Below are 13754 nucleotides of genomic sequence, written 5' to 3'. Positions count from 1 at the left end.
GTTTCCGTCAGCCCGGTCATTACTTTTGAAATGGTTGGATCAATATCCACCTTCATGATGTGGATGAAGCCTGATTTGGAATGTCTGAGTAGTTCTATATGATGTCATAATTCACCCCTCTGATAATCAAGTGATATTTGGAATGTCTGAGTAGTTCTATCTGATGTCATAATACACCCACCCCTCTGATAGTGATACATTTACTCCATTGTTTCCATGTCAGTTGGTTTCCCACTCTGATGATGTATATCTGACAGAGGGGCTTTAAATGAATAGTACGATGACATCTTAGTGGGGCTTGAAATGAATAGGATTATTAATCATAAACTCCTATAGCAACAATACAATGCAGCTTTGACATCAAGAAGAGAATGGGCTGATGGGTGGTGGTGCTACTCTATAGGTAAGGCTGTTCAATATGAATGTTCAATACACACAATAGGTTGGTTATGGAGGGTGATGTATCACAGTCAAAGTCCTGCAAAAAGAGCTAAGAGACTCATATTTGTGTAAACTATACATAGTTGTGTTCTGTGGTTGTCACTGAGTTGGCTGATATCCCATTTTATGGGGTCACTCCACAGTTAAGGCTGTACAGTGCCTATACAAAGTCTACACTTTGCTCCTTTCATATTTATTTTGATCCTGATAAACTCCCTGCCAGTGACAAGCATACCCATAACATGATGCTGCCACCACAATACTTAATGTGTGGTCTATCTCCAGGTCATCAGACTGTTAAATAGTCACCTCTAGCCGGCCTCCGCCCAGTATCATCCTATATAACTACTGCTGTACACACCTTTTATATTAGTTTCCGGTTCTACCATTTCTATATTTCTAAATCTTTAAAATAAATTGTAGGGAAAATCAGTAGGTCACACAAATGACTATTTCTAAACAAAGATAGTAGAATGGGAGAGGTTTCTTATACTATCTTCACTTACTCGGTGCAGAGACTCCAGGGGTGGTGATGAAGGCTGTAGGAATGAAGATCAGACAGTGAAGAGACTTCAGGGGTGGTGATGAAGGCGGTAGGAATGAAGATCAGTCAGCAATACTGGCCCTGTGGTCAGGTGGGGGAGTGGTCGAGGCAGCCAATGATTGTGAGGAAGCAATGTGGGGAACAGGCTCCTTTCTACTACCATTCTGGGGTCTGGATACATGCCAACAAAGACTACAACTGCTTCAAACAATGAGAGTGGCTACCATTGACCATCACACTTTCTTTCATAACCAGGAAGCCCATGTTGAGCCAGCAGTGTTCCCACTATGGAAGAGGGAGCAGGATGCCTTCATCCAGTCTCTCAGAAAACCATGTTGAGCCATCAGTGTTCTCACTATGGAAGAGGGAGCAGGAAGACGTCATCCAGGGACAAGGACAAAGGTGCAGCACTGGTGTTAGTAGCTGATGACAGAAGTGACAGCCTGGACACACAGCAAAGTTTGACGCGATCAGTGTTGTTGAGCAGAGAATCAACCAGATTGATTCACAGTCAGTGTTGTTGAGCAGAGAATCAACCAGAGAATCAACCAGAGAATCAACCAGATTGATTCACAGTCAGTGTTGTTGAGCAGAGAATCAACCAACCAAATAAGTATTCAGAACCTTAACTCAGTGCTTTGTTGAAGCACTTTTGGCAGTGATTATAGCCTCAAGCCGCCTTGAGTATAACACTACAATCTTGGCACCCCTGTATTTGTGGTGTTTTCTCCCATTCTTCTCTGCAGATCCTCTCAAGATCTGTCAGGTTGGATGGAGAGCGTCACTGCGCAGCTATTTTCAGGATTTCTTCACAGTTGTTCGATCAGGTTCAAATCCGGGCTCTGGCTGGGCCACTCAAGGACATTCAGAGACTTGTCCCAAAGCCACTTACTTCTATGTTGTCTTCGCTGTGTGCTTAGGGTCGTTGTCCTGTTGGAAGGTGAACCTTTGCCCCAGTCTGAGGTCCTGAGTGCTCTTGAGCAGGTTTTCATCAATTATCTCTCTGTACTTTGCTCCGTACATCTTTCCCTTGATCCTGACTAGTCTCCCAGTCCCTGCCGCTGAAAAAATATCTCAACACCATGATATTGCCACCACCACGATTCACTGTAGGGATGATGCCAGGTTTCCTCCAGACCTGACACTTGGCATTCAGGCCAAAGAGTTCAATCTTGGTTTCATCAGATCAGAGAATCTTGTATCTGATGGTCTGAGTCCTTTAGGTGCCTTTTGGCAAACTCCAAACAGACTTTCATGTGCCTTTTACTGAGAAGTGGCTTCCGTCTGGCCACTCTACCAAAAAGGCCAAATTGGTGGAGTGCTGCAGAGATGGTTGTCCTTCTGGAAGGTTCTCCCATCTCCACAGAGGAAGTCTTGAGCTCTGTCAGAGTGACCATCGGGTTCTCAGTAACGTCCCTGACCAAGGCCCTTCTCCCCCAATTGTTCAGTTTGGCTGGGCGGCCAGCACTAGGAAGTCTTGGTGGTTCCAAACTTTCCATTTAAGAATGATGGCGGCCACTGTGTTCTTTAAGACCTTCAATGCTGCATATTTTCTTAACACTTATTTTTCTTATCTACGTTGTTGGTTAAGGGCTTGTCAGTAAGCATTTCACGTTAAGATCTACACCTGTTGTATTCAGCGCATGTGACAAATAATATTTGATTGTAACTAAATATGGAGTTTCAATGTTACGGTCTTTGATACAATTATATTTCTGAAACTCAGGCTGTGTGTGTTTATCTGCGTCATTCCTTGATCATTCCTTGTGGTCCTGTAGCTCAGTTGGTGGAGTATAGTGCTTGTTAAACCAGGGTAGTGGGTTTGATTCCTGGGACCACCCATATGTAATGTGTTTGCACACATGACTGCAAATCCCTTTGGATAAAAGTGTCTGCTAAATTGCAGATGTATCCACTGATTATACCAAACATCTGGAACACCTTCCTAATATGGAGATGGACCCTCCCCTTTCTCCCTCAGAACAGCCTCAATTCGTCGGGGCATGGACTCTACAAGGTGTCGAAAGCATTCCACAGGGATGCTGGCCCATGTTGACTCCAATGCTTCCCACAATTGTGTCAAGTTGGCTGGGTGTCCTTTGGGTGCAGTGGGGTCTCCTCAGAGGAGGAAGGGGAGAACCATCGTCCTCAGTTATTTTCAGAAAAATTAAAATGGTAAAATATTTAAAAGTGTTCCTTTTTAGATAAAACTATACTAAATATAATCACGTCACCAAATAATTTATTAAAACATACTATTTTGCATCCTCCTCTAGGTACATTGACTTCAATACAAAACCTTGGAGGCTCATGGTTCTCAAGCCCTTCCATAGACTTACACAGTAATAATGACAACTTCCGGAGGACGTCCTCCAACCTATCAGAGCTCTTGCAGCATGAACTGACATGATGTCCAACCAATGAAAGGATCAGATAATGTATCTAGTACTGAAAGCATAAGCTACAGCTAGCTAGCACTGCAGTGCATAACATGTGGTGAGTAGTTGACTAAAAGAGAGAAAAATACAATAGTTGAACAGTTTTGAACAAATTATTTTATTCCAAAATGAAGGAGAAGCGAGAGAGAGATATTTCGTCATTTATTTTCCACTTTCATTTTCACTTACTTAGCTAGCAAATGCAGCTATCTAGTTTAGCCTACTCAAACACTTGGCTCAAACAAAGGGATGCTATGTTAGCTAGCTGGCTATGACTATCCAACACAACACTAGAACTCTTCCAAGTCAAGGCTAGCCTTTGGTTTTACTAATTTATTGCAACTGGAACCCGCCAAGGTAAGTGCTAAACTGCTTACTGACTGTACACTGTAACGTTACTGCATGATTGTAGCAGGTTTACTCACGAGTTAGTTATTTTCGCTCTGTTGACTATGATGTTATTTTAGCTAATATGTTGACAACAATGTAAGCTGTGTGTAGCAGTTATGAAATGGTTTGGCTTGGAAAGGTTTTTTCTCCTGGTGACATACAGCTGATGTGTTGTGCATTGAAGTACAGAAACAAAGGGAGAAGGTGATAAGAGTGAAATTAAAGTGATGAAAGTGAACTGTGTTTATGCATGATCAGGGGTGTATTCATTCCGCCGATTCTGTTGACAAACGTTTAAATGGATCAAAACGGGGATAAACATACCTGAATTTGTCCAGTAATATCTCTATTTCAGCTAGATGCAGGCGAGAGTGTGCAAGGCAGTATTGAATGTGTCACTGTCTGTCTATGTGTCACTGTCTGTCATCGCAAAATGTTCTCTCGACCTGTGTGAACCTACATTCTAAACTTTCATTCATAGGCTAGGTTGCTACCTCATGATGGGTATAGGGACAATTAGAGTATCATGTAGTAGCCTAAACCTATTGCTGTTACATTGAACAGGGTGAGTGAAATATGAATGACAGTCGTCCAATATGCTGTAATAGAATTAAGGCCATGCTCATGAAAAAACAAATCGTCCTGCCTCATCTTAAACGGCACTGACCTCCACTGTTTGGGTGGTGGACCACTCTTGGTACACATGGGAAACTGTTGAGCTGAAAAACCCAGCAGCGTTGCAGTTCTTGACACAATCCGGCACGCCTGGCACCTACTACCATACCCCGTGCAAAGTAACTTAAATATTTTGTCTTCCCAATTAACTCTCTAAATGGCACACATGCACAATCCATGTCTCATGTCTCAAGGCTTAAAAATCCTTATTTAACCTGTCTCCTCCCTTCATCTACACGGATTGAAGTGGATTTAACTAGTGACATCAGTAAGGGATCATAGCTTTAGCCTGGATTCACCTGGTCTGTCTAAGTCATGGAAGGAGCAGCTGTTCTTAATGTTTTGTCTACCCAGTGTATAGCACTACAGATAATCAAGTGCTATTTGCATGTGATGCATTTGTTCTGTTGTTTACAGGATGATTTGTATCTTATAGAGCGTGGCTTTAAGGGAATACTATGGTCACATGTAGATAAAAAAGAATGTGAAAAATGAACAGAGAAAATGTATATCAACACACTACCTATTCATAGATGTATTTATTAATCATCTACATATTCATATTGAGCTTCTACGTCTGTGTACAGGAACGTATTATTTGGAAGAGAAAATGCATCAGCTTATTGTTAAATAATTATGACGTTCTTTCCAATACAAAAAGTGTAGTAACTATTGTTTTCAAACTGCGTTACCCACTCCAGCCAGCAGATGGCGATGAGCGTCTTTCAATTGACTCTTCTTTCGTGACGTATAATGGACTGGACGGACGCTTCTTCAGGAACAACAAGGCGCCAACTCTTTCAACCTCGTCGGTAGCTTGCTAGCCAACATAAAACTGAAAGATTGACGTTTTAGACCATATTAATGTACATTAGCTAATCTCAGTGTTTTAAACAAGTTTCGGTTGACGTATCAACTGGTTCAATTTGCAAACGTGTTAAAGATTGATACTGAGCCTAGCACTAGGCTAGACGCTAATGCTAGCTAGCTAGATAACATCCCTGACCATGAGCTCACTAAACTACTCCTCCCTTGCTAATGAAGAGGTGGTCGGCTGTTTGGAGAAAGAATCTTTCAGAATGAAAAAGGAGGAAGAGGAGGCTGTTATAGTGAAAGAAGAGAAAGAACCGTTTAGAGAGGAAGATGATGCTATCTCAATAAAGGTGAAGGAGGAAGACGTTTTGGGGGTGAAAGAGGAAGAGACAGAATATGAGATTAACACCAGTGAGTACTGTCTTTAACAGGGACACAAACTATGCCGTTGTTGAACTAATGTGTGGTTTTCAAGTGGCATTCTACTGAAGTTCTACACTTGAATATGTTGTTCAGTACTGTAGGAATTGTTAAAGGGTCGATCTGCAATTGGTACATATTTTAGGGACTTTTCAATTAGATGTATTGAATTCTCCATGTGGTCTATATTGAAGTTCCCCTCATCTAATATAACAGGCTTTTAAAATTCTATATTGGTGCATATTTTCTACTTAAAATAACAAAGGGATGCAAAAGCCACCCATTTTGTGGAACGACCCTTTTACATTTGCATCACAAACAATATTTTAGGAAATCATGATGAAAGTGGCCATTTTAGACATATGCATGCCTCTTGTAACTCTATGATTGCAATAGATGGTCATAAGTTTACCATCTGTTTGATGTCCTCGTTCACACAGGAGAGAGACATGACTATGGTGGATCCTCTGGGGAGCCTCAACATCCTGATGCTGACGAGGAAGAGAAGAGTCTCTCCAGATCAGAACACCAGATGGTACAGCTTGGTCTGGTCTAGCATACAGCTTGGTCTGGTCTAGCATACAGTTTGCTCTCTCTGGGTCTGGGATGGGTTTCTGTAAAACACTTCATGTCAACAGTGGCATCAGCAGGTCTAGCATACAGCTTGGTCTGGTCTAGCATACAGCTTGGTCTGGTCTAGCATCCAGCTTGGTCTGGTCTAGCATACAGCTTGATCTGGTCTAGTATACAGCATGGTCTGGTCTAGCATACAGCTTGATCTGGTCTAGCATACAGCTTGGTCTGGTCTAGCATACAGCTTGATCTGGTCTAGCATACAGCTTGGTCTGGTCTAGCATACAGCTTGGTCTGGTCTAGCATACAGCTTGATCTCTCTGGGTCTGGGCTGGGTTTCTGTAAATCACTTCATGACAACAGTGACATCAGCATCCATAATGATGTGCGTCCGTGTCCCCTCTTTATGTTTACCAGGACAACGCTAGCCCTTCCTCCCTCCCGGAGTCCCTGTATCGTGCCTCTCCTGGTAGCACCTTACTGCTGGGTATGAAGAGGTTGTCTGTGCTGCTGGTGGACTGCAGGAAAACAATGGGGCTGAGTGGAACTGTGAGAGGAGGAGCAGAGAAGAAAGGAGCAGATTTGACACATCAAAGTAAGTGCTGTAGTTTAGTTTGAACAAATACAATAGATCTGTTACCAGGAAGATAGACTGGTATCTGCTACCAGGATAACCAGCAGAGTTCTGTTAGTTGACAGGTATATGGATGTTATGAATATAACACTGAGAAAGGATTCTGCCAATGAAAAGAGAGAAACCAATAGACCATATAAAACCTTGATGAAAGGTAGCTTTGGAGAGAAAGTTTCAAGATGATCCAATGTAAGGTGCTTGTTTTACAAAAACTTTTCCTTAAAACATTATGGATGTTACATTGCCTGTCCCAGTCAACGCGGCTATCTTTACAAGACTGTTGAACAGGCAAACTAAACTCAAGACTTTGGTCATTAATTAACTAGTACTGAAGAAAAGCTGTGATCAGGCTGCCTACTCAAGCAAAAGCTTCGAACTGTAACCAGTGCCTGCAACCTGGTTCAGGTTATCAATCAACCTACCAGGGTAGTTACAAACAGTAGAGGATTGAAATCATCAACATGGTTTGATCATATCTTTACTAATGCTGCAGAAATGGGGTTTAAAGCAGCTATGAAAGTTATATACAGTATATCACAAAAGTGAGTACACCCCTCACATTTTTGTAAATATTTAGGTATATCTTTTCATGTGACAACACTGAAGAAATGACACTTTTCTACAATGTAAAGTAGTGAGTGTACAGCTTGTATAACAGTGTACATTTGCTGTCCCCTCAAAATAACTCCACGCACAGCCATTAATGTCTAAACCGCTGGCAACAAAAGTGAGTACACCCCTAAGTGAAAATGTCCAAAATGGGCCCAATTAGCCATTTTCCCTCCCCGGTGTCATGTGACTCGTTAGTGTTACAAGGGCTCAGGTGTGACTGGGGAGCAGGTGTGTTAAATTTGGTGTCATCGCTCTCACACTCCCTCATACTGACTGGTCACTGGAAGTTCAACATGGCACCTCATGGCAGAGGTCTCTCTGAGGATCTGAGAAAAATAATTGTTGCTCTACATAAAGATGGCCTGGGCTATAAGAAGATTGCCAAGACCCTGACCATACAGCGGTTTAACTGGACAGGTTCCACTCAGAACAGGCCTCGCCATGGTCGACCAAAGAAGTTGAGTTCACGTGCTCAGCGTCATATCCAGAGGTTGTGTTTGGGAAATAGACATATGAGTGCTGCCAGCATTGCTGCAGAGGTTGAAGGGGTGGTGGGTCAGCCTGTCAGTGCTGACCATACGCCGTACACTGCATCAAATTGGTCTGCATGGCTGTCGTGCCAGAAGGAAGCCTCTTCTAAAGATGATGCACAAGAAAGCCCGCAAACAGTTTGCTGAAGACAAGCAGACTAAGGACATGGATTACTGAACCATGTCCTCTGGTCTGATGAGACCAAGAAACTTATTTGGTTCAGATGGTGTCAAGCGTGTGTGGCGGCAACCAGGTGAGGAGTACAAAGACAAGTGTGTCTTGCCTACAGTCAAGCGTGGTGGTGGGAGTGTCATGGTCTGGTGCTGCATGAGTGCTGCCGGTACTGGGGAGCTACAGTTCATTGAGGGAAGCATGAATGCCAAGATGTACTGTGACATACATACAACATGATAACGACCCCAAACACACCTCCAAGACGACCACTGCCTTGCTAAAGAAGCTGAGGGTAAAGGTGATGGACTGGCCAAACATGTCTCTAGACCTAAACCCTATTGAGCATCTGTGGGGCATCCTCAAATGGAAGGTGGAGGAGTGCAAGGTCTCTAACATCCACCAGCTCCGTGATGTCGTCATGGAGGAGTGGAAGAGGACTCCAGTGGCAACCTGTGAAGCTCTGGTGAACTCCATGCCCAAGAGGGTTAAGGCAGTGATGCAGAAAATGATGGTGGGTGGCCACACAAAATATTGACACTTTGGGCCCAATTTGGACATTCTCACTTTTGTTGCCAGCAGTTTAGACATTAATGTGTGTTAAGTTATTTTGAGGGGACAGCAAATTTACACTGTTAAACAAGCTGTACACTCACTAATTTACATTGTTGCAAAGTGTCATTTCTTCAGTGTTGTCACATGAAAAGATATACTCAAATATTTACAAAAATGTGAGGGGTGTACTCACTTTTGTGATATACTGTATTTAGAACCACCTGCTTGATAGGAATCCAGCAACGTCTGTGTCTTGAGTGTCATAGAATTGTCTGTTTTTTTGTGTTCTGACTTGTAAAACAGGATGAATAAGTAATGTAAACATAGCAGTAATTACCAGGAAGCTCTACATTTGTTTTAAAATCACACTAAGATTGTTAAAACTGGCCTCAGGTTATTGAGAGATCTGATTAGGATTTACTCTCGTAGCAAGGTTGTTTTATCATGTGGTTTCATTCAGGTCCCTATTTTTTTTAAACACTTGTCTTTGGCAGGAGAAAGACCAGACTCAGAGGAACCAGAGCCAGGGACGTCCAAACCAGCAAGACGACACCAGTGCTCCCACTGTGGAAAGGGTTGTAACCGGTTATGGGACGTGAAACAACATGAGAAAATACACACAGGGGAGAAGACTTACCACTGCTCCCAGTGTGGAAAGAGTTTTAACCAGAAAGCACACCTGAAAGCTCATGAGAGAATACACACAGGGGAGAAGCCTTACCACTGCTCCCAGTGTGGAAAGTGTTTCAACCGGCCAGGGCATCTGAAACTGCACGAGAGAATACACACAGGGGAGAAGCCTTATCACTGCTCCCGGTGTGGAAATAGTTTTAACGATTTAGGGAAACTGAAACGACATGAGAGAATACACACAGGGAAGAAGCCTTATCACTGCTCCCAGTGTGGAAAGAGTTTTATCGGTTTAGGGAAACTGAAACGACATGAGAGAATACACACAGGGGAGAAGCCTTACCACTGCTCCCAGTGTGGAAAGGGTTTTAATGAGAAATCAAACCTGAAAGTTCACGAGAGAATACACACAGGGGAGAAGCCTTGCCACTGCTCCCAGTGTGGAAAGAGTTTTAACAATTTAGGGAACCTAAAACAACACGAGAGAATACACACAGGGGAGAGGCCTTACCACTGCTCCCAGTGTGGAAAGTGTTTCAACCGGCCAGGGCATCTGAAACTGCACGAGAGAATACACACAGGGGAGAAGCCTTATCACTGCTCCCGGTGTGGAAATAGTTTTAACGATTTAGGGAAACTGAAACGACATGAGAGAATACACACAGGGAAGAAGCCTTATCACTGCTCCCAGTGTGGAAAGAGTTTTATCGGTTTAGGGAAACTGAAACGACATGAGAGAATACACACAGGGGAGAAGCCTTACCACTGCTCCCAGTGTGGAAAGGGTTTTAATGAGAAATCAAACCTGAAAGTTCACGAGAGAATACACACAGGGGAGAAGCCTTATCACTGCTCCCAGTGTGGAAAGAGTTTTAACAATTTAGGGACCCTGAAACAACATGAGAGAATACACACAGGGGAGAAGCCTTATCACTGCTCCCAGTGTGGAAAGAGTTTTAACAATTTAGGGAACCTGAAACATCATGAGAAAATACACACAGGTGAGAAGCCTTTCCACTCCTCCCAGCGTGCAAAGCTTTTGCCCATTTAGGAAGCCTGAGAGAACACATGAGACTGCACACAGAGGAGAATGCTTACAAAAGGCCAGACTGTGAGAAAACATATTACTCATAACAGTCACTTAAACGTCTTTAGAGAATCCACACAGGAGAGAGAAATGACTTCTCTTAGCGTGTATATTGATATTTCACATCACATTGACTTAAAATTCATCAGAGAACACACACAGTGCTCCCGTTGTCTTATATTGTACACTGACAATGTGTTTACCTGTTTTTACCATATTAAATTGTTTCTTCCAATTATTGATAAACATGTACCTGTTAAGAAACTGACTGTTAGAACTGTTAAGGCTCCATGGATTGATGAGGAATTTAAAAACTGTATGGTCATTGGTAAAAATAGGAAAGAGTTTTAACCGGAAAGGACACCTGAACCAACAGGGGAAAATACACACAGGGGAGAAGCCTTAACACTGCTTAACACTGCGATTTGGTTGGGTTGTGTATCGGAGGACGCATGACTTTGACCTTCGTCTCTCCCGAGCCCGTACGGGAGTTGTAGCGATGAGACAAGATTGTAGCTACTAACAATTAGATACCACGATGTTGGGGAGAAAAAGGGAGGTAAAATTAAACATTTTAAAAATTAAAACACATGAGACTGCACACAGGGGAGAAGCTTTACCACTGCTCCCAGTGTGCAAAGCGTTTGCCCATTTAGGAAGCCTGAAAGAATACATGAGAAGGCTTACAAAATACTCAGACTGTGGGAAAACATATTACTCATCACAGTCACTTCAACGTCATAAGAGAATCCACACAAAAGAGAAGAATTACTTGTAATATTGATATTTCACATCACATTGACTTAAAATGAATCAGAGAACATACACAGTGCTCCTGTTGTCTTATATTGTTGACTAAGAATGTGTTTACTTGTTTTTACCAGATGAAAGTGAATTGTACAAAGTATACTTAAACATATAGTTGTTTGTTTCTATTAGAAAACATGAATTGAATATGGAGTCTGTCAGTTTGAATATAGAGTAGATCAGATTCCATGTGTTTAAATGGTCCTTTTTTAAACTCTGACTGTGTGTTTATCTGGGTGTGTCATTCCTCCAGCACTACAGATAATCAAGTGATATTTGGATGTGATGCATTAGTTCCATTGTTGACATTTGTATTGTAGCCCACTGATGATTTAATGAAATGAAAATGTTCAGACTCTGTAATGGAAAATGTTAGTTGTTTGTGTGTCCACATAACTGAGTATGTGACTAACCTTGTGAAACTGTCCTATTATAATCTCCTGTTCTTGGGACTATCATTCTGTGTTGCAAACCAATTTGCACCTGTGTCCTTGTATGAATAAAGTCCCGCCCAGGAATAGGAAACTATAAAGATATGTGCTCATCAACCAATGCTTCAGGAATTCAGACTGTCTACACTGCGCTGTGTAACTCTGTTATTCTCTCTGAGCTCAGAAATAAAGAGTCTTGGTTTGACTTGGACTCCAGCAGATCCTTATTTTATAATATCCACTACAACTCTCCCACAGATTGCTGTTTATCATTGTCTCAATGAAGAGTTCCTCTTTCGACTTTCCTGGGGGCATTTACAAACCTCCCACTGGTTCAATAAACGTTGTTACCCGATTGATGAGATTATCATGGGTGAGAGCAATTATTTTATTTGTCAAATGGCAACCAAGCATCGGTCATCATGTCACCAGAATAAGACCCTCAAAGTGTATTGGAATGGAGCATCAAGCTCATCACATGTAGTTTCACCACCCTGTGAAGTTCATAACTTATTTCATCTGTAGCCTAATAAACTACATGGGTTCCCGAATCGTAGTGGGAGGACCACACAAGATATCATCACGTGACTCCAAGTTAACTAAGATGTGATGGTTGTTATATAAATATTTGCGCATCAAAGAGTTTCCACTGCCATTTCTCGCTTAAACATTTTTACTGACACAAAAAGACAAACAAATTGTCAAACGAAGTAACAAAATGTCACCATTTATAAAAGTGTACAGGCATATCCTGTTTCCATCAGCCCGGTCATTACTTTTGAAATGGTTGGATCAATATCCACCTTCATGATGTGGATGAAGCCTGATTTGGAATGTCTGAGTAGTTCTATCTGATGTCATAATACACCCCTCTGATAGTGATACATTTGCTCCATTGTTTCCATGTCAGTTGGTTTCCATTCTGATGATTTATATCTGACAGAGGGGCTTTAAATGAATAGTACGATGACATCTTAGTGGGGCTTGAAATAAATAGGATTATTCATCATAAACTCCTATAGCAACAATACACTGCAGCTTTGACATCAAGAAGAGAATGGTCTGATGGGTGGTGGTGCTACTCTATAGGTAAGGCTGTTCAATATGAATGTTCAAATAGTCCCCTCTAGCCGGCCTCCGCCCAGTATCCTGCCCTGAACTTAGTCACTGTTACTAGCCGTCTACCACCCAGTACTCCACCCTGTATTCTAGTCAAGGCTTATCCTATATAACTACTACTGTACACACCTTTTATATTCATATACGGTCCATAATGTCTAGACACACCGTCATATACATTTTAAACAAATTGTATATATTTATATTCCAGACTCTGACATTCCTCCTTCTACCATTTCTATATTTCTAAATCCTTAAAATAAATTGTAGGGAAAATCAGTAGGTCACACAAATGACTATTTCTAAACAAAGATAATAGACAAGTAGAATGGGAGAGGTTTCTTATACTATCTATACTTACTCGGTGAAGAGACTCCAGGGATGGAGATGAAGGCTGTAGGAATGAAGATCAGACAGTGAAGAGACTCCAGGGATGGTGATGAAGGCTGTAGGAATGAAGATCAGTCAGTGAAGAGACTCCAGGGACGGAGATGAAGGCTGTAGGAATGAAGATCAGTCAGCAATACTGGTCCTGTGGTCAGGTGGGGGAGTGGTCGATCCAGCCAATGATTGTGAGGAAGCATGCAGGGAACAGGCTCCTTTCTACTACCATTCTGGGGTCTGGATACATGCCAACAAAGACCACAACTGCTTCAAACAATGAGAGTGGCTACCATTGACCACCACACTTTCTTTCATAACCAGGAAGCCCATGTTGAGCTAGCAGTGTTCCCACTATGGAAGAGGGAGCAGGATGCATTCATCCAGTCTCTCAGAAAACCATGTTGAGTCAGCAGTGTTCTCACGATGGAAGAGGGAGCAGGAAGACGTCATCCAGGGACAAGGACAAAGGTGCAGATCTGGTGTTAGTAGCTGATGACAG

The 13754-nt window shown here is 42.2% G+C and overlaps 2 protein-coding genes across 2 annotated transcripts in view; both read left to right on the top strand.

Moving 5' to 3' along the window:
* Positions 1–13754, top strand: part of LOC110511216 (uncharacterized) — a 101349-nt gene that overhangs the window by 54430 nt on the left and 33165 nt on the right. The window lies entirely within an intron of this gene.
* Positions 4843–11957, top strand: LOC110514152 (uncharacterized). Its single transcript, XM_090194887.1, has 4 exons — positions 4843–5712; positions 6162–6256; positions 6712–6889; positions 9292–11957. Exons 1-4 carry the CDS (start codon positions 5496–5498, stop codon positions 10476–10478), a joined length of 1677 nt encoding a protein of 558 aa, XP_090051013.1. The 5' UTR covers positions 4843–5495; the 3' UTR covers positions 10479–11957.

Source organism: Oncorhynchus mykiss, chromosome 13 (genome assembly GCF_057628025.1).
Source record: "Oncorhynchus mykiss isolate SJ-2025 chromosome 13, ASM5762802v1, whole genome shotgun sequence".
Taxonomy (NCBI): domain Eukaryota; kingdom Metazoa; phylum Chordata; class Actinopteri; order Salmoniformes; family Salmonidae; genus Oncorhynchus; species Oncorhynchus mykiss.
The sequence above is the reverse complement of the archived record's forward strand: the minus strand, read 5'-3'. Positions and strand labels throughout refer to the sequence as shown.

What these genes read in the sequence shown, in the direction of transcription:
- LOC110514152 (XM_090194887.1), top strand. Translation starts at nt 5,496, where the DNA reads ATGAGCTCACTAAACTACTCCTCCCTTGCTAATGAAGAGGTGGTCGGC. An exon ending in AGAATATGAGATTAACACCA is followed by an intron (nt 5,713 to 6,161) that starts GTGAGTACTGTC and finishes TCGTTCACACAG; the next exon opens with GAGAGAGACATGACTATGGT. An exon ending in CCAGATCAGAACACCAGATG is followed by an intron (nt 6,257 to 6,711) that starts GTACAGCTTGGT and finishes TATGTTTACCAG; the next exon opens with GACAACGCTAGCCCTTCCTC.